Genomic DNA, 18,672 nt, shown 5'->3' on the forward strand with positions numbered 1-18,672 from the left:
AGGCAGTAATATAAGATACACCTTCTGTACACCTTTTGAAAAAAGATCTTAGTGCTTAATGAAAGGAAATAACCCCATATTTACCCTTCTTTGTACTGTCAAACAGAGGAATGCAGTAATGAGAAACTGAGTGACTCGACTAAAGCCACGTGAGGAGCCTGTAGCAGATCCAAACTGCCAGGTGCCAGGTCTAAGCACTGAAATAATGCCATAATAATTCTGTTTTCTGTGGATGAATATGTGAACAGCTCTTGATGAACCCAGTTATCACTCTGAAATGGTCCAGAACCATTAGCTACTGCCCATGCAGATAGGGAAGGTGGATCTTCTGGCTTGGATCACCTGGGGTGGGTTAGGATTACATCTCTGTCACATAGAATAGAACACACTCCCCAAGGTTAGTGAAAGTTTAATACCACAGTGATTCTCTTCTGGTGGTAGTGTAGGGGAAACTGCTCACGTCTCTGTTGAGAACATCAAATTTCAGTTTTGTCACTTGGAAGTATGCAGGGGGCACAAAGCACGCTACAGAAATTATGCAGAGTGCAGAACTCCATAGATACAGAGCTACAGGACTCATGTCAGAGTTCTGATTCACTAAGGGGGTAGCATAGCACAGGTGGCATCACAGGCCCCATCTGTCCACCCCACCCCACACCCCATTCCTGGACATCTCAGCCACCGTGAATCAGCTGCTGAATCACTCATTGTACAATGTGATGTTTTGGAATAAAACATCACTGCTGTTCACTTGCCTTCAAACTCCTGACCTCAGAGCTGCAGCAACCCATCAGCTGAGTGAGGAGCAGCATTCCAGCATCCCAGGAGCAGCATCCCAGCTGCCCCTCAGCAGTGTGGGAGCTAGGGTGGTGAACTCCTCCAGGCTGTGGAGCTCTGTGTCTTGCTGGTGGATGGCAGCCCTGACAAACCAGTCTGCAGCTGGCTGAGTAGAGAGGTGGGATTTTTGTGTTTTAAGGCTGTAATATTTAAGAACAAATGGCAAAAGTGTTCTGTGCTTCACTGGGTCCAATAAGGGGAATGCTTTGCTTCTAAAATCCCCACCCTGCTTCAGTAACGTAAAGAACTGGAAGGCTTTAGTGGCATTCTTGCTTTCAGTCCAACTGTCTGCTCAGAAATTTTGGTAGAAAAGAGTAGCTATATGTGTTGTCCGTTTTTTAAGATGGGAGGTGTTTCACTGAATCCTTTGGCTGGCCTGAGACTCTTGTGCATCTTTTTCCTTTTAATTCATTCTGTAAATCCCTCAAATTTTAAAGAGTCACAATGGAGCATGCAGTGGACTGAACTTTTCTAGAGTCTCTTGTGCCTTCTGACATTTAATTACTGCTGTGCTAATTCATCATGTCACTTATATACTTATCCTGTTTATTCATGTTTTAACTTCTCTTCTGAAACTGGGATTAGCAAAAAGATGTAAAAGGTACAAAATCCCCACACTTATGTGGGGAGAGCCTTACTTTGCATTTAAATGGTAAAAGAACAGTATCCAGATTAAGAAATTACCCATAAAATTAAAAATAACTTAAAAATTAACTTAACAAAAAGATTAATCAGTCAGTAATGGAGCATGCTTCATATTTTTAAATAATTGTGGTCTCTTCAGTTTTTTAACCTACTGACAGAAATCTCAGCAGCATTGTGGTCATGGTAAGAGACAAGTGCTTTAAGAAATTATATGTTATAGGTGTGGTATCCTTTTAGTGTCATGTGTTTCAAGGCTGTTGCTTTTGTGTGTCCAGCAACACGGACACATTGTATCATGTGTTTTGTTTGGGAGGAGCACATGTCCTGTCCTCACCCTGGGCTGAGTAATTTTCCTGCAGCTGGGATTTTTGCCGTGATGCAGTCTGCCTGCATGTGCTTCTCTGGCACTGCAGCAATGCTGTCACAGCCGCTTTCAGCATCATTAGACTCTCTCTTCCTGCCCCACTGAAGAAGAGGATGGGAAAGGACAGAAGGGGAGCTGAGTTGTGGGGCTTAAGCAGGGAACGTGGATTTACAGCACATCAGCAACAAAGAGGAACTTGTTTGTTTCCTTCCCTTTTACTATGCTTGCAGATTTGGAGAAATTCAAGCCGTTCTTAAATGCCTCACAGTGTTCCTAATGCTGCCAAATAAACCCACAAATGTATTCATACCCATCACACCTCTGCTGTTCAGTATCCAAGGACTTTAATTTCGAGTCATTCAGGATTCACTTAATTACTGTGCCAAAGTTCTCATACGTGAGTGATCAGTCAGCAGTGCTGCATCTGACCTTCCCAAATCATCAGCGGCGTCTATTTATAGACCCAAGAAAAATGCACATTCAGGAGGAAAATGCGTCTGCTTGAAATTCAGTTCCTGGTTTATTCTTTGCTTACTAGCGTTTTTCATTTGCCTTTGCAGTTTATTGTTGCCTGGGTGATTTTTGGAAAACTTTACAAAATTGTTCATTCTCTGCTGTTTTAGTGAAAACCAAAGAGTACTTTAAGGTTCACTCAGGTTTCTTATGTCTACCTCAGGTCTTTTCTTGCCCCACCAGCACCTGTGCAAGATGTATTTGCTACTGTTATGACACTGTCCAGCATGGATAGTTTTGGTCCTCTGCCTCTGGGCTGGATTCTTATGAGAGGTTCTTAATCTTCCTCTTGATTTCAGTCTGGAAAAAGCCAATACCACTCCCCTTTTCATCTCCTGTGTGAGTATGAAAAAATATTCTGTACTCTGCCTCTTAAAAGATACACTTAATAAATAATTCTAGGAAGGAACTGTAACTCAGAGTTGGTGTCGAAGTCACGCTCTGAGAATTGTATGGCAAATTCATCACAAAGAGTGGAAGCAAGAAGGCTGGAGCTGGGACACTTCTGTGATCTTAATTTCTGCAAGTAAGGCACATGAAACCCCCATCTGGGAGTTTTTCAGGTTTCTTATCCTCTCAGAGCTCTAAAAGTTCCCTTTACCTTTTAGCGCTAAAAAAAAAAAAAAAAAAAAAAAAAAGAAAGCTTTGTGAGCAGAAGCACACACACCAGGAAGAGCTGTGTGGATTGCGATGGGCGGCCTCTGTGTCAGGTGTGCTTTTGTTTTGGGCAGCCTGGGTGGATGCCCCAAGCACTGCAGAAGGATTCCAGCTGCTCCAGCCAGTCGGCTTTATAAAGGCCTGGCTCAGATGCCTCTGCACAAACACACTCAGCATGGGGAACAAACAAGGAGATTCAGAGACATGCACATGCCTGCATGGGTGTGATATCACTGGCATCGGTGGTGGGGTGGCTCCTGTGGCTTCAGCGTTGGAATGGAAGGCTCTTGGCTTTTCATGGAAGACAGGCTAGGGAAGTCTGGAGGAATCTGGGGATATTGTACAAGAACTTAGGGATGAGGTTAAGAAAGCTAAGGGCCAGTAAGGGCTTCTGTAGGCGTGTTGCTAACAAAAGAAGGAGTAGGGATAATGAGGGCTCTCTGGAGCTTGGCTCCTGCAGGAATGGCTCAGTTTTATGATGGCATCCTTAATAACAATGGTGGATGGTAATCACCTGTTAAATGTGGTCAAAGGTTTCGGATTGTATAGGGAACAGCTCTGAGGGGATGTAATTGCATTTCTGCAGTTTGCATCTTTTAAGGGGAGGTGTGCCTTGGGACTCATACCAGTCCTCTGCCTGAGGGATGCGGTTTGGGAGAAAGCTGTACCTAACAGAGGAGCTGAAAATGTTTGGCAGTGGTTTTAAAGGCACCTTTCATGGCTACTAATGAACTTTTCAGGGGGTGCCTCTATGAAGGACACCAGCTGTCCATGTTATTGGGTTTGTTTTATGAATCTGATGCGCAGCCTGAGCTCTTCAATACAAATTAAAACAAACCGATGCAACCTTCCACTGTTTGTAGTAGAAAACAGATTTTTTTTTTTTTTTTTAAACATAAAGGTTTGGAAAAGCACTTGGCAGCCTTGGAAGCAACGTTCAGTTTTGCCAAACTGAAACTTGGCTCCTGCAGGAGATGGTGGGGGTTTGAGCACATTGCCTTTGGCTCTCACTTGTTATTTACAGTGCTGTTACTGGGAAGGTTGAGGATTCTTTGTCAGAGGCTACTCACAGCCAGAATATGGACTTCGATGCTCAAGGTCTCATGTTCTCCATAATGATACTAAATGCAGAAAAAAAATGTTGCATTCCTCTTTCCAGAGTGCAGAGTTTTTAACTTCTCTCTGTGTCACAGGACAGCATCACTGGTAAAGCCAGGAAATTATTTCATTGCTCATTCCTTCAAGTCATATCTTTAATTTAAAAAACAAACAAACAAAAAAAAAAAACCCCAAACAAACAAAAACAAAACAAAAGAAAAAAAAAACAGAGGGGAAAAAAAAACCCCACTCTTTTTCATTCTTGGGAAAAAAAAATAAAGAGAGAAGAGATAAATGGGTTTCCATGTGACTGCTAGCCAAATGTTTCCAAAGCCCAGTTAAAAAGTTCCAGTTTTTAACTCCCAGAACATTTTTCATTGGAATAATATTTCTTGTCTTTGTTCCCAATTCCTGCTGGTCAGATCTTGCCCTGCTGAGTTTTGTCAACAATATTTTTAGGTTCCAAGATACCTCTGCTCTATATGCCACAGATTTGTGGACCATTATCTGCTCTGTAACCAAATTTCAGTTCCACTCAAGTTATTCTGGAGGCAGGGTTCAGCTGAAGTTTTGGCTAAAGAAGCTTCTAATTAGAATTAAGCATGCTGCTTTGTGTCTCCGCCTCCAAATAAAATACAGCAGAGGAGTCAAAGTCAAGATAATAGAGGAGTCATGCTGGAGTAGCACATGTGTTGTGTGAATCACCCCGTTGGCTATGCTATATTTATCTCTGTCACACTTTGCTATCAGCCCTTTTCATCGCATGGAGAGCGTGTCCTGTGTCCTGCTCGCTTCCAAGTGAAACCCAGTTCCGACCACACACAGCATCACCACGACTTGGTGTCTCACTGAAGCAGGACTGAGCCTGCTCTGTCAAGCAGCTTCCAGAAATAGATAGCAAACAAGTGAGACAGTATGTACCCTTTGGGACAGGCTTTTGAGAATTTTAGTTCATGGTTACAAATCAGTACATCTAATCATTTTTTCTTTCCTGTTGATGAGGCTCTAGGAGACTGTGGCTTCAACCTGCCTGGTTTGTGTTGTGAGGATTGCATGAAATCAAAACTAATTGCTGGCTAGTCTGGCTAAATCCCCTGCAGATTCCAGTCTCACCCTGAATTAGGCTGGTTTGGTTAATATGAGATCTGGGTTGAAACACCTACTCGCCTTGGTTTTTTACAAGTCCTGATATTGATGTCAAGTTGTTTTGCAGATGCAGATTAGCCTTTCTGACTTCCCTGTGGGGTATTACCTTGCAGCCACAGTGCTACATGTTTGGTGGGTTGCAGTATTTACAGTCTGTTCACTACCACTTGCATTTTGACTGAATAAACTGTGCTACAGTAGCTGAAAAAAATTCGGAATTTTGGTGCAAACAGGACTTTTTTCATTGTCAGTGGGCTGAAGAATATTTTGGAGTTGGTTCTAGTCTGTGGCTTTATATGCACAGTATGAAAACCTAGGAAATGCTGCAGAAGGTTCCTGTCAGCTCCTCAGTAAAGTTTTGTTCCTTAAACTGGGTTAGCCTTGCAAGGAACCTGAAAGACCAGGAGGCTTTATGCATCAGGATGCTTTATTGCTGCACAGCATGGCCATGGTGGGGTTGAACCTCACCTGCCCAGTAATTTGAACTCCCTTGCACAGAAATCCAGTTAAGTTCAGTCCTGCACTTTACACTGTGGCATGTGTATTTACTTTATTTTTCTCCCAGTTCATTGGGCTGAATGGAATTGAAACGCTGGTTGAACAGCTGCATAGAGTGTCTGATGTCACTTCTCAGACACTGAGACTTTTCAGTCTTTCCTATTTTGATGCTGATATCTTTTGGCACCTCTCAAGGTGGAATTAGCACAGGTCGTGTAGGCCAGGAGGCTCTCTCTTCTCTGCCTTTGTTTTTGGCTTTCTTTTACTGTTTATTTACTGAACCACTCAGGCTTGTGCTGGTTTGAATGTCTCCATTGTCTGGACACACTGCCAGCAGCAGCAGCAAGTCTGTGTGGTGCTCCAGGTCCAAGCTAAGGAATCTGGCTAATAACTTAATAGCTTCTCATCTCCACCGAGCTCACTCTGAAAAGTGCTTTATTGTGGGCTGGGGAGCACACAGATGGCAGCACTCTATTTATCTCCAGGCTGTCACATCACTAGTTGTTCTCAAAACGGGGTGCCTTCACAGGCTGGTGTTCCCTGAGGTCTGTGGCTTTAAAGAGCCTTTTCCCGAGTAGGATTTGATACAATGGAGAGAAAAGAAACAGCATATGCTCTTACAATGATGGCTCAAAGGCATTAATGCTTTTCTCATGCACATGTCATCACATGAGCGCAGCAGCCTGTGGATATTGTCCTCTCAGTCTGATCTCCCTTGCCTTGAAGTTGTGGAGAGGGTTGGAAACAAAGTGCCATCCCCTTTTGCAGTTATCTGTCTCTCCCTGAATGCCCATCAGCACCCAGTACCTGCTGCAGTAGAGTTAAAACTGGCATGTTTGGGGTTAAAACTGGGCACAGACTCAGCTTCCCATCGAGGCTATAAAACCTAAGTTCCTTAAACTGACAAGAACTGCTACTCCCAGAGAGCAGGGAAGGAGGGGAGAAGGAAGGAGTTTATAACTCAGCATCAAGCACTCAGGGAGATTTTATCTTTTGGCCTTCTCAGATATTGCATTACCAGAAGAGCCCTTGAGTGGTCATGGCCCCCTTGCTGCCCACCCACTGCTCTGAGTGACTAAACAGCCTGCAGCACTGACTGATCTTTTCCTTGGAAAGACATTTTGATTCCACAGGCACTGAGATGCAGACTGATGAGTAATTGCTTTATTTTTCCTAAAGCTGGGAAACACAGGGCTGGATTTTTTCACATTTTCACAGAATTTGGGGAGAAGGTTTAACAAAACTCTGAATCTGATCTCATCTTTTATATCGTTGGTGAACTTGGACAACAGTGGTAAGCAACTATGCCTAGGCAAGTTTTTTCCAAATTTCTGTAGAGCCACTCAGAGAGTAGGTGGAGGCAGATGCACTGAAGCATCAGGCTTTAGCCTGGGTCACACCTGTCACAGTGTTATTGGGAAAACCAAGCACCAATTTACCAGGGTGGAGTTGGAAAGTGGGAGGTTTGGGATTGCAGTTGCATGGCTGTCGTGTTGCATAAAGGAGACTGTCCTCTCTCATAACCTTTTCAGGGCTTCACTTCAGTCTCTCTCCTTCTGCACTGGCACTGAGGGGTGTCAGCCTGGGACAGCCTGAACCCGCTTCCTCTTCAGGGTGCTGCTCTTAGGGAGCTACTTGCAGAATTTGACCAAAGTGAACCTTATGCCACATCCCCAAAAGCGTTATAGAAAGTCTGAGTTCCCAAAGCCTGTTAGGATTTTTGTACCTCCTTCTAATTCTTAGCCTGGACATCTTATCTGTCATTTAATAAAGAAACAGCAAGATATAAAAGAAGCACCTGGCAATTGTGACACGCAGTGGTGAAAGCCTGTGTTGGCCCTTTCCTGAGGAGTCTGCACAGGCTTGAAAACAGTACAGTCTTCACTGTGTGCAAGTAACCCGTGGCATGACACTGAGTTTTTTTCTAGTGCTGTATTATCTCTGGAAGATAGAAAACCCCTTAGATTGTACCTTCTCTGAATTAACCCTTATCTCTTTTGTGTGTCTCTTCAGGGCAAGATGCCACAGACACCTCCCTTTGCAGCGATGTTTGACAGCAGCAGCTACAACAGGAACCTGTATCAGACTAAAGAAGACAATTGTGGAGGGCTCTACTACCACAACAACAATCTCCTGTCGGGGTCTCTGGAAGCTCTGATCCAGCACTTGGTGCCCAATGTGGATTACTATCCTGATGTAAGTTAGCTGTGTGGCCAGGCCTGATGTGTCTCCTAAAGGGAAACATGTGCAGCAGGAGCAGAATTTGTCACATCCATAGCTAAGGAAAGGGTACAGGAGGCTGACCAGCAGTGTAACATGTGCTTTACCTGAGTGCATCCTGCAATAACTCACCCAGTCTAGGAAGTCTAATGCTTTATTACTCCTGTTGTGAGGTGAGCAACCTGATGACTCATTTATAAAGCACACACCTAGGCTGGCTTATTGCTTGATGGACTGTGTGTACCATTGACCCTCAAAAATGCTGCCAGGCAAGCTGAAGAGAAAGGCATGACCACCATTGTGACAGAATGAAAGTATTTATTGCCAAACCAAGTGGTTTTTAATGCATGTTTCCCATAGTTTACCTGAGGTCGATGTGTACTTGAAATAAGCAACCAGAATGCTGAACTAGTACCACACTATTTAGGATCAGCAGAGGCTGGATGTGACAACAGGAAGTTTGTCATTTGAGAATTTTTGACCTGTGTGGGCACATCCATGCATTGAGACATTTTCTATAATTCTTAGAAAAGAAGATAAAAAAGAATGGTATCAAAAGGTGGCAAAAAGGGGATAAATGGTGGATGATGAAACTGTAGCTCTACTTGTCTACATGCTCCTGCTGAAGATATAACTCTGCTTATGTTCAGCTTCTGTTATTATCATAGATCTGTACACATTTCCAAGACAGGATCTTTTTTAACTTGGGTCAGAATTAACAGCAGTACAAAACAGTACTTAAGCTAGTGCTTAATGCTTAGCGTAAACTTCAATATAGACACTGGTTGGTCAAACATGATGATTTATTCCAAGTTTCTAGAGCCAGAACATTGTAGAGTCTTTGTAGAGTGGGTGCCATAGATACTTAACTACTGGCAAAGTGGAAAGTGGAATGGATATTTTGAATATCCATATCACAATGAGTTCAAATCATGATACATGGAAAATCGAAGCAAAATAAGGAGCCTCTTCTTGTAGCCTCACAATCAGTTACTGATTTTTACTGTGTGAAATTAAGCTATGTAGTTCCCTCCACTTTCACCCAGGAGATAAAGGTTTACTGTAGGGCTGGAGAAGATGAGTTGAAATTTTATTCTGAGTAATTTCAGGTAATAAGCTTGCAATAAGGCTGTGTGCAATAGGAGAGCTAAACTACCTTTGCCCTGCCTTGTTTTGGTTTAATGTTGCATAACTTGGCTTGAGCACAAACTTATAATACTGGTTCTGGAGCAATGATAATGTTAAATTAAATGCTTACCTCTGTAGTAATTGCTTTTGGCACAGCCACATATAGAGTTTTCTTCTGCAGATAGTACAGTACGAGGAGCAGATTTTTCAGCAAGGCATTTCAAGAAAATGTAAAAAATGCTGATAATTTATGCTTTTTTCTGTCTTCCTCTTTTCCACAGAGGACGTACATCTTCACTTTCCTCCTCAGCTCCCGCCTCTTCCTGCACCCCTACGAGCTCATGGCCAAAGTCTGCCAGCTGTGCACTGAGCAGCAGAGACTCAGGGAGCCTGCCCTGGACAAGGTAAGATCCCACACTCTCAGGAACTTCCCAGGTCCCTGCCCAAACCAAAATGCTCCTATTCAAGAGGGTCCTCAGAGGGATAGAACAGATTAAAAACCTGATGCAAGCAATTAGAATTTTACCCTTTATTCACTGAGATTCGTGGGGAATTTCCACACTGCTCAGCCTGTCCTGCATGAGGGCTGCTGCTTCTGCTGCACTGTTTGTTTTACCAAGAGACTCTGTGAACCTGAACAGACGGAAATCTGCCCTCTGAAAGTCCAAGGCAGAGGTTTTGTTGACCCTTGACCTTATTTTACCAAGAATCAAAAATCATTTTGTGGTCACTATGCCCAAGGCAGCCTCTGACCCCACATCTCCTCAGCACCCCTTCTCTGTCTGTTTACAGGTTTCTCCCTATGAGGTGTAGTGCATGCATAGGTCGTGGCACAACTGAAATTTACCACTTTCTTTGTTGAGGGTTAGTCATAAGTTAAAGAACACTAATCAATGCCTTGCACTGAGGCACTCCTGATAACGAGGGGAGTCATTTCCACCCACCTGAAGCTTAATTTCCAGGTCAGCTAAGCCAATGAGAGTCTCTTCATTGGCTTCCATGGCCATTGGCTCTGGCCTATAATCCAATGCTGAATGAAGTTAAGATTAAAATACACCTGACATCCATACTCTTACACTCCACAGTATCCTGCAGAGCAGAATTCTATTTCCTTTAAGCTAGATATTTCCTGCATTGCTGTTACGTGTAACATTCCTCACTACTGTTTCCAAATAGAACTGGATCCAGAAAATTGCACCAAAAATCCTACAGTTGTTGACTGAGTGGACAGAGACTTTTCCTTATGATTTCCGAGATGAAAGAATGATGAGGAACTTAAAGGAGTTGGCACAAAGAATAGCCAGTGGGGATGAGGTAAGTTTGTCTGCACACAAAGTTACTGGATAAAAAGGCATTCCTATTACTGCTTTGATATTGCTGTTAAGAGCATGGTGTGGCTCTGGGTGCTTAGGAAAACTTATTACCAAGGTGCTAGTAGGCAAAAAGTTGTGTCTGGCACCTAAGCCTAGGATGAAACCACACAGCATAAGCAGATCTTCTCCAAAGCACCGGCAAGGTTCTCTCCACCTCTAAGCCCATAACATAATCCCATTTTGTGCAGACAGGCACAACTTTGTGGGTGTTAGTATTTATCATTTTACTTGGAAGAAGCTAGCTAGGACAAGAAGCTAGTTGAGAAATCCATATCAGTGTTGATAATTTCTTGAGTAAAGTGTGCTGGAATTGGGCCTTTGACCTGTAGGTCAATGGAAAAGTTATAGCAGGTTTGGGGAGATATTTCCAAAAGAGAAGGGTACCAGGAAGAATTGTCTTGAGCTTAAAGTATCAACTCAGAGGAAGTCTGTCCTGTTCCTTCCTGTGGATGGAGCACACAAGGAAATCTCAAAATCCCACTTTTCAGATGGAAGTTCCACATGGATATTATGAAATATTTTGATGCTTAACTGCTGCTTGTCTTTTAAGTACTGAAATAAACTCGGCCAAAAGCCAAGGGTTATATTTACTTAGTGGAAGGGAATTAACAAGGTTTCAGTAAGTAAATCCTGTGTAGCTGGCATAATACTGCCATTGCAAAAGACACTGGAGTGGCGTTTGGAAGAACTATAAACACAAATAGAATTGCTAAATGGCATTGTGTTTCCAGTGTTCCTCAGGGATCAGTGTTCCTTATATAAGCTTTTAAGTAATGGTGTGGATGAGGCAGCAAACAGCACATTAACAGGCGTGGAGGTAAGCTGGACTCAGAGAAGCTGAAAGTGCTGCCAAAGGCCTAGAAGGGCTTTGAGAGGCTGTACACAAGCATGGAAAAGAACAAACCTAAACTGAACTTGGAAGCTTTGATGTTGTCAAAGTGGGGAGGGACAGAAGAAGATGGGACAAGAGAGTGAGATGTGGTATGGAATACAAACGAAAAAGAGACACAATTTGATGTGCACGCTGAAGGTTGCAAGATAGCTCCAGGGAGCTTTGGACTGGGAGGAGGCAAGAGGTGTGCCCTCACTCCAGGGGTGCCAGGTTGCTTTGTTTCTAGATACTCTTCACAGCAAGGTAGGAAACTGAAGTTCAGTTCCAGGCAAAGTAGTTGCAATTGAGGACTCACACCCACTTGAAAAATACTCACTGGTCAAAGAAAAAGAGCTGCTTAGCCTGGAGGAAGTTGAGCGGGTGGATGGAAGAATGAAATGAGAAGAGGGAAGGGTTGTCTGCAACGAAGTTTCTGGCACTACAAACAGTTTAAACAGTGAAATCGTCTATTGAAGGGAAAGGCAGATGTACAAAGCTGCTAGAAACTGTGCAAAGGGAGCAGTCTTACTCAGAGAACTATAAATCCTTTCTAGCTGTAGCTTTGAGGTTTTTTTGACTTTGATGTTTCCTTTAGAAAGACAAAGTTAAAGCAAGCACTGCAGTAAATTGACTTGTTTTATTGTGAACTGCTTGGAGCAGTAAATGGCAACTTCCTTGACCTTGCTTTTCCACAGATCACTTGGATTTTTGTGAGTCATTACCTTAAAGGATACAAAAGAAGCAGTTTCCTACTCCTGTTCACTACAGTTCTACTTATAGCTTCTTATTCCACATCCTGAATTCCACTTCCAGTTCTTTTAAGAGCTGGTAGTAAGAGTCAAACTTCTCACCACAGTAACATATGTCTCCTTTAAAACAGCATATTTGGAAAAATCTTTGGAGAAAAGGCCAAATTCATCAGAATGAAGGAAATACTGCTGCCTTGGACTGATCATACTATAGTGTGCAGACAGTAGTTTTTGGATTATCCTTTTTGAAGCCACTTAGGCTTTGATTTAATGGCTTGAGGATGATATGTGGAATCTGGAAGAGTAACCCCCTTGGTTACACAGATTTATCTACTTAAGAGTTGAGTTCTGCTCCTACTTTAAATTGTCACTCCTGGTAACTTAAATCACTACCTGGAAAGGCCTGCAAAGGCAAAGGAAGAGAGAGGTGATTTTATTATCTTCTCCTTTTCCTGAGATTCACTGCAAGTTTGAGCTCTGACTTTGGTGAAACTGGTCATGATTTGCTGCAGAGAGAAGCAGGCCCTTTGTTTATCACTGGATGGCCACGTTTTTGTTTTTTTCTGTGATTAAGACCACCAGCAGGAGAAGATGGAGTATTTTTACTTCTTGTATTTCCTCCAGTGGTGGTTGGTGCTTTTCAGGGAGTGGATTGAACAGATCTTTTATTTGAGCTAACTGGGTTGATATTGACAGTGTGAGACAATCCCTGCTTAAACCCTCAGCTGGATTCCTTTTGGTCTGATGAGATGCTAATATTACAAATTCACATAATAGAGCTTATCTTGACAACAAATACAGACGTCAGCATCCATCTCTTGTGGTGTCATGCAGATTTTAATGCTGTCTTCTCACATTTGGAGGTGTTTTCTGATTGTTTGATGTTGAAACAGATGTACCGGAAGAACGTGCAGCAGCTCCTGCAGAACCTGATTCGGAAGCTGGCCGCAGTGACCCAGTACGAGGAGGTGCTTGCCAAAATTGATGCCACCACATCCACAGATCGCCTCACGCTCCTGAAGACCAAGCCCCAGTCCATGCAGAGGGACATAATCACAGTCTGCAATGATCCCTATGTGTTAGCTCAGCAGCTGACGCACATAGAGCTTGTGAGTTGTTACACTCCCGGGGATGACTTCATCCCTCCCCTCTTTTTGAAGTGCAGGTTAACAGGGGATATGACTTGGCTGCTTCTGTGCTTTATTTAGGAGAGACTCAATTATATTGGACCAGAAGAATTTATCCAGGCGTTTGTGCAAAAGGATCCTTTGAATAATGACAAGGTAATGGGAGCAGATCTGGAGCAGCTCTGAAATGCATCATTTACCATCAGGTGCACCATGAGCTGGAAGTGAGGTTCAGCAATAAATGAGGACCAGTAGAAAACAAGTTTTGGTATTCCCATTAAACATTTTGTGAATTTTTTTTTTCTTTCTGGAGTACAACTCCTGAAGCTTGAGAACTCAGCCAACAAATTTACTTAAATGAAAACATTTCCTGGGTTTTCTGACTTAAGCAAAGGGAGAACTTAATCCTGTGAAAGTTTTCCCCAGGCCATTTATGTGGCCTACAGCTGGAAGAAGCTGAGTTTAACTTTGCCTTCTGCATTATTCATTTTCAACATCTGTTCTTCCTTTTTAGTAAACTGAACTCTTTGCAGCCAAGTGGCACACGGGGGAGTTTACAGGTAGAGCAAGTAGACAAAACAAAAAGACCGCAGAGGGCTCTAGATCTATGTGAGATGGAGGACAAATATGCAGTGTTTTTAACCAGCCGTGATAGATTTGTCATCTCTTTGAGTGCTGTTTTCAAAATGACTTAGTTTCTTACATTTTTCAAGATTACTTAACCTCTGTAAATAAACTGTGACAGAGTCAGTCCATTAAAACTTGAATTATCTTTAAACTGACAAACAGAATAGAATGATGCAAGTTTACAATTTGATGTTCAGTCAGATGGTCTCTGGAATTGTTTTTCCAGATAGAGATCACTGAAACTGCTGTCCACCCATTTTTAGGCAGCCCTGAGATGTGGTGTGGGAATGATTCCAAGGTGATACAGCATAGCACTGCTCAGGAAAGGGATAATCCCATCAAAATAGTAGAGCTGATCTCCCAAACTTAGGATGCAGTATGTCCATTTATCATCAACAGCCAAACATAATGTGCCTGACCTCTGTTTTCCTGCTGCACTTGCAGAGAGCCTAATGTTTTATCTACTCTATCAGAGGGATAGGAGTAAAGACTGAAACAGTGTGCACATTCAAGAGAGCTTTATGCAGATGTTTATCCCTGATTGTTTGCATAAGTCTGTCTTAGCTCCTTAAAGCATCCCAGTAGGACTTAAAGCATTCCACGTGCGTGCTGGAGTGCTTTACTGGACCCACAGCTCAGAAGGAAGTTACACATGCTTGAATACTACCACTGCTGCTTTCCCTCTAAGGTTTTTTGTCACTTTGGGTGATGTGAGTTATTCCTGGTTACTTGACAATGTTTGGGAATGGCAAGGCAGAAAGCCAAAAGATCTCCCAGGGAAAAGATTAAAACGGTGCTAAAAGTTGCTATTGTATTTCTATCTGTAGAGCTGCTACGGAGATGGAAAGAAGACTCGGAATCTTGAAGCCTATGTGGAGTGGTTTAACAGGCTCAGTTACTTGGTTGCAACAGAAATCTGTATGGTGAGCAAGGACTTTTTGTGCTGGAGGGTTTTGTTTAGTTATCTAAAACTGTGAAGCCTTTTCAAGTTTGGTGCCTTTTGGACTTTTCATTGGCTTGGTTCTGTAATTGTTGACATTTGGATGCAGTCAGAGCACGTCTGAAGAGGAAATAAGTTCAGTGTTTTTAGCATTATTCTGGTTCCTCAGCCTTGTTCGTGTGACAGTGATGATTTATTCTGGGTTAGCCCTTCTTGGTACGTGAGCATGTCTGGCCTGCTGTTCTCTTCTCTGGAAGGCCCTTGTGAATTGAGGCACATTCTCTCCTCTGGCTGACCCTCTACTCTGCTCTGCTGTTCTTCATATCTTTCTTCTTGGCAGAGCCTCTTTGCCTGTTGTCCTTGCTCTCTGCCTGCCCGGGATCTGGTTTGTCCTTGCTGTCCTGAATGCTTCTGAACACAAATAGTGTAACTTCCTCTGCATGTTAAGGATAGTGTGAAGCTGTGGTACATGTGGAAAAGACTTTTAACAGGGGTCTTATTTCTTTGGGGATGTGTCCAAGTGCTGTTTCCTGCTGAATGTAACCCTACAAATGCATCTCTTGCAGCCTGTGAAGAAGAAGCACAGAGCAAGAGTGATAGAATATTTCATCGATGTGGCACGGGAATGTTTTAACATTGGCAACTTCAATTCCTTAATGGCTATTATTTGTAAGTATGTGTACTGAGATGTTTTTTTATCCCTGTTTAAATCTGGATAAAAGATTCACACAGAAGTCTACTGCTGAGCTTGGTCAGCAGCATGAAGCTGCTCAACACTGTTTTGTGTAGTATAAAGTTGGCGTAAATCAAAGTTTTCTTTGCAACTCTTCAGAGATCTAAGTCCCCACTTTCTGAAACCAACTTCAGTGCTAAATTGGAATAGTAACTTTCCCTGTAATATGGAGAATTGAAATGTCTTCCATCTTTTCTGTCATGTCCTAGTTGTTTAAAAATTCCGCACCTCTTTATAGCTGGTAGGAAAATACTGGGAAGATTCTTTTTTCATTTGAAATGTGAGAACTTCATAGTTATGTGTAGTTTTCAATGAATTGTGTAAGAGATGATGTTCAGAACACTCATTTGAGCTTTTCTATTGTATATACATGTTTTATCAAATCCACATTAAATAATGTCATAGCATTTTTTTAGAGCTTTCATTCTGTAAGAGATGAAGATTTTGTTTCCAAGGTTATTTTGGAATTTGAAGGAAACAATGACTCTGATTTCTTGAGTAGCTCCTTTGAAAATACTTGTTATCAGTAATAGATTCTTTGCTTTATAAATACGTACTGGTCCAAGCTACCTGAAACATTTTTTTCTTTTAAATACTGTAACAATCTCTTTCTCTTATATCAAGCTGGCATGAACATGAGTCCTGTGTCTCGATTAAAGAAAACCTGGGCAAAAGTGAAGACAGCCAAATTTGATATTCTTGAGGTAAATCTGGCTAATATTTGGACAGGAGGCTATTAATACCTTGTTACTTTTAACTGCTCAAAAATGTGAGTTTGGCTTAATTATGACATTTAATTTAGTATATTTGTGCTCTTAATGGATTTTGTCCAGCTGACTTTTGTCAAAGATCATGCAGGTGCAGCACTATATGAGTTTGTGATTTGTCCAAGAGAATGTACTGGGTCCCTTGTTGTGCTGAATGGACATTTTAAAAAACAAGGTTTTCTTCTGGTCAAATGAACAGACAGAGCAATACCTCAGTCCTCTACAAAGCTGCATTTGTGGGGCTGTTCAGAAGACCTTTTCCTATTTAAGAGTTGCTCAGTTGAAAAAGAATTGTGTGTACCTCATTCATTATTTGCATCTTTTCATGCCTTGCAGCATCAGATGGACCCTTCCAGCAATTTTTACAATTACCGAACTGCTCTGCGTGGAGCCACTCAGAGGTCCCTGACAGCTCACAGCAGCAGAGAGAAGGTGTGTTTGCAAATGACTTGGCAGTGGGCAAAAGGGAAATGTGCTTGTTAAGTTGCATGGTAAACCTTTATCATGGAATTCTCACTCTCAGCAACTCTACCCCTGGTGAGCTTATAAAAAGCTGCCAGATCAGTTTGGTGCTGGCTGAAAGTCCAAACATTAAATGATCACTTTGATTATTTAAGTGAAATAAGTACATTGCCTCAGCTTGTTTCTGTTTGACAGACACCTCTATCTCACAAACCCATATCACAAACAGAAAGGCTAAGGACAGACAGGAGGTTGCTAGTAATTTGTTCTTAAAGCTGCTGCTTGTGCTGAACTTCCAGTAATTCATGGCTTAAGGTGGAAAGGCTTTAAAACTTACTCATAAAAGGTATTCTAAACCTCGAATCTAGACAGAGCTGTGGCGTTCCTTTCCTGTGTATAGTCTTTAGATGCAGAATCTCAGTGGTAGTTCTTGTGGAAAGAAATCAAATAGCTTGCCAGCTGCTCCCCACTTGGAAGCAATTGCTCATCAACTCCTTATGATATTACAACTTCATGCTGTGTTGAATAAACGTGATCTCGGAGTTAATGGAATAAACTACCAGGCAGATTAAGCAAATCCATGTGCAGTCTACTGATCTACACTGTTGTTATACATGGAATGTCTTTCTGAGTCCTAAGGATCTGTTCACATGTCATTCAAAGTACCAGAAGTCTAAGTGGAAGAGGCTTACTTCTTTTCACAGAAAAATCAGTTTTAAGACTTCAAAGAAAAAATCTAAAGATAGTGAAATATGGTGCAGTGAAGTTTTCCATGGAAATAATAAGTGGTATTTGTTTTATCCCCAATTGTAACAAGCTGTATGTGTAGCTGTGAAAACTTCCATAGGATGAAAATTAAAATAGAACCATTTTAAGTAAAATTCTCCAGCATTCTCCAAAGAAAATACTTTGTTCAGTTGGCAGGAAATGCTTAATTTTAAGCCAATAAGTACCAAGGTTCCATGACTTGCATGAGCTCAGGGAATTGTAGCTCAAACCATTTGTGCTGCTACCCCAATATTCCCTGCTGTGCTTCAATGTGCATCTCCCCTTGTTTACCAAGCAAGTCCTGTCAAGAGGGAAAGATACACTATGAGATACCCTGCAGGAATTACATGTAAGAAGTAGGTGTCTCTGACCATTTATCTTCTGGAATCTGCAAGGAAGAAGGAAAAAATGAAAAATCATAAGGACATGACATAGGAATGGAGGACTTTGTGAAGAGACTTGTATTTTAAAATGTAGTGAATGCGCAGTTGTTGTGTAAAGATGTAGAATCCTTAGTCCTTCTGTATTGTGCTTACCTTCTGTGTCACCTGACTTCCTTTCATTTTTCTCTGTAGACCATTGTGTCTTGATTCAGAAGCAGACTGATAACAATGCTGCTCTCTTCCTAGATCGTGATACCTTTCTTCAGCCTCTTGATCAAAGATATTTACTTCCTCAATGAGGGTTCTGCCAATCGCCTTCCCAATGGTCACATCAATTTTGAGGTAAGTGGAGCACTGAGTGGGGTTTTAATGCAGGGTCAGCCCCTTTAACAGAAAACTGAAGCACAGATCACTGTTTAATTTCCACTGGGTTCTGGGAGAGCAAACATAGACTGGAATTTGAGTATATCTGTTATTGCTGTATTGAAAAAGCAATATGGAAGTTTTATCAAAGATGGAGTGTTTATAGAAACTTTCAATATTCCCAGTTTCTTTAGTGAGGGGGAAAAAAGAACTTCTTCCCCATGCTCAAATTCATCTCAACATTTCAATTCACAGGTTTTTATAGTTAATGACGAAATGTTTAGATTAGTATTTTAGGGCTTTGTCTTTTAATTCCTCACATGAAAAGCAAGTTCTTCCTTTATCAAGATATATAGGCAGCATTTTCATGCATGTAAGTCCCAGATTGTCGCTGAAGAAATAT

General features: G+C 41.9%; 1 protein-coding gene across 1 annotated transcript in view; it reads left to right on the forward strand.

Moving 5' to 3' along the window:
- Positions 1–18,672, forward strand: part of RASGEF1B (RasGEF domain family member 1B) — a 31,863-nt gene that overhangs the window by 3,732 nt on the left and 9,459 nt on the right. The window contains exons 2-11 of the mRNA XM_041468324.1: positions 7,772–7,954; positions 9,388–9,510; positions 10,283–10,420; positions 12,993–13,208; positions 13,308–13,382; positions 14,681–14,776; positions 15,360–15,462; positions 16,151–16,230; positions 16,630–16,725; positions 18,153–18,248. Of these exons, the coding sequence (XP_041324258.1) occupies positions 7,778–7,954; positions 9,388–9,510; positions 10,283–10,420; positions 12,993–13,208; positions 13,308–13,382; positions 14,681–14,776; positions 15,360–15,462; positions 16,151–16,230; positions 16,630–16,725; positions 18,153–18,248 (1,200 nt within the window). The 5' untranslated portion in view covers positions 7,772–7,777. The remainder of the gene's footprint in view (positions 1–7,771; positions 7,955–9,387; positions 9,511–10,282; positions 10,421–12,992; positions 13,209–13,307; positions 13,383–14,680; positions 14,777–15,359; positions 15,463–16,150; positions 16,231–16,629; positions 16,726–18,152; positions 18,249–18,672) is intronic.

This window comes from Pyrgilauda ruficollis, unplaced genomic scaffold (genome assembly GCF_017590135.1).
Source record: "Pyrgilauda ruficollis isolate IOZ18807 unplaced genomic scaffold, ASM1759013v1 scaffold217, whole genome shotgun sequence".
Lineage (NCBI taxonomy): Eukaryota > Metazoa > Chordata > Aves > Passeriformes > Passeridae > Pyrgilauda > Pyrgilauda ruficollis.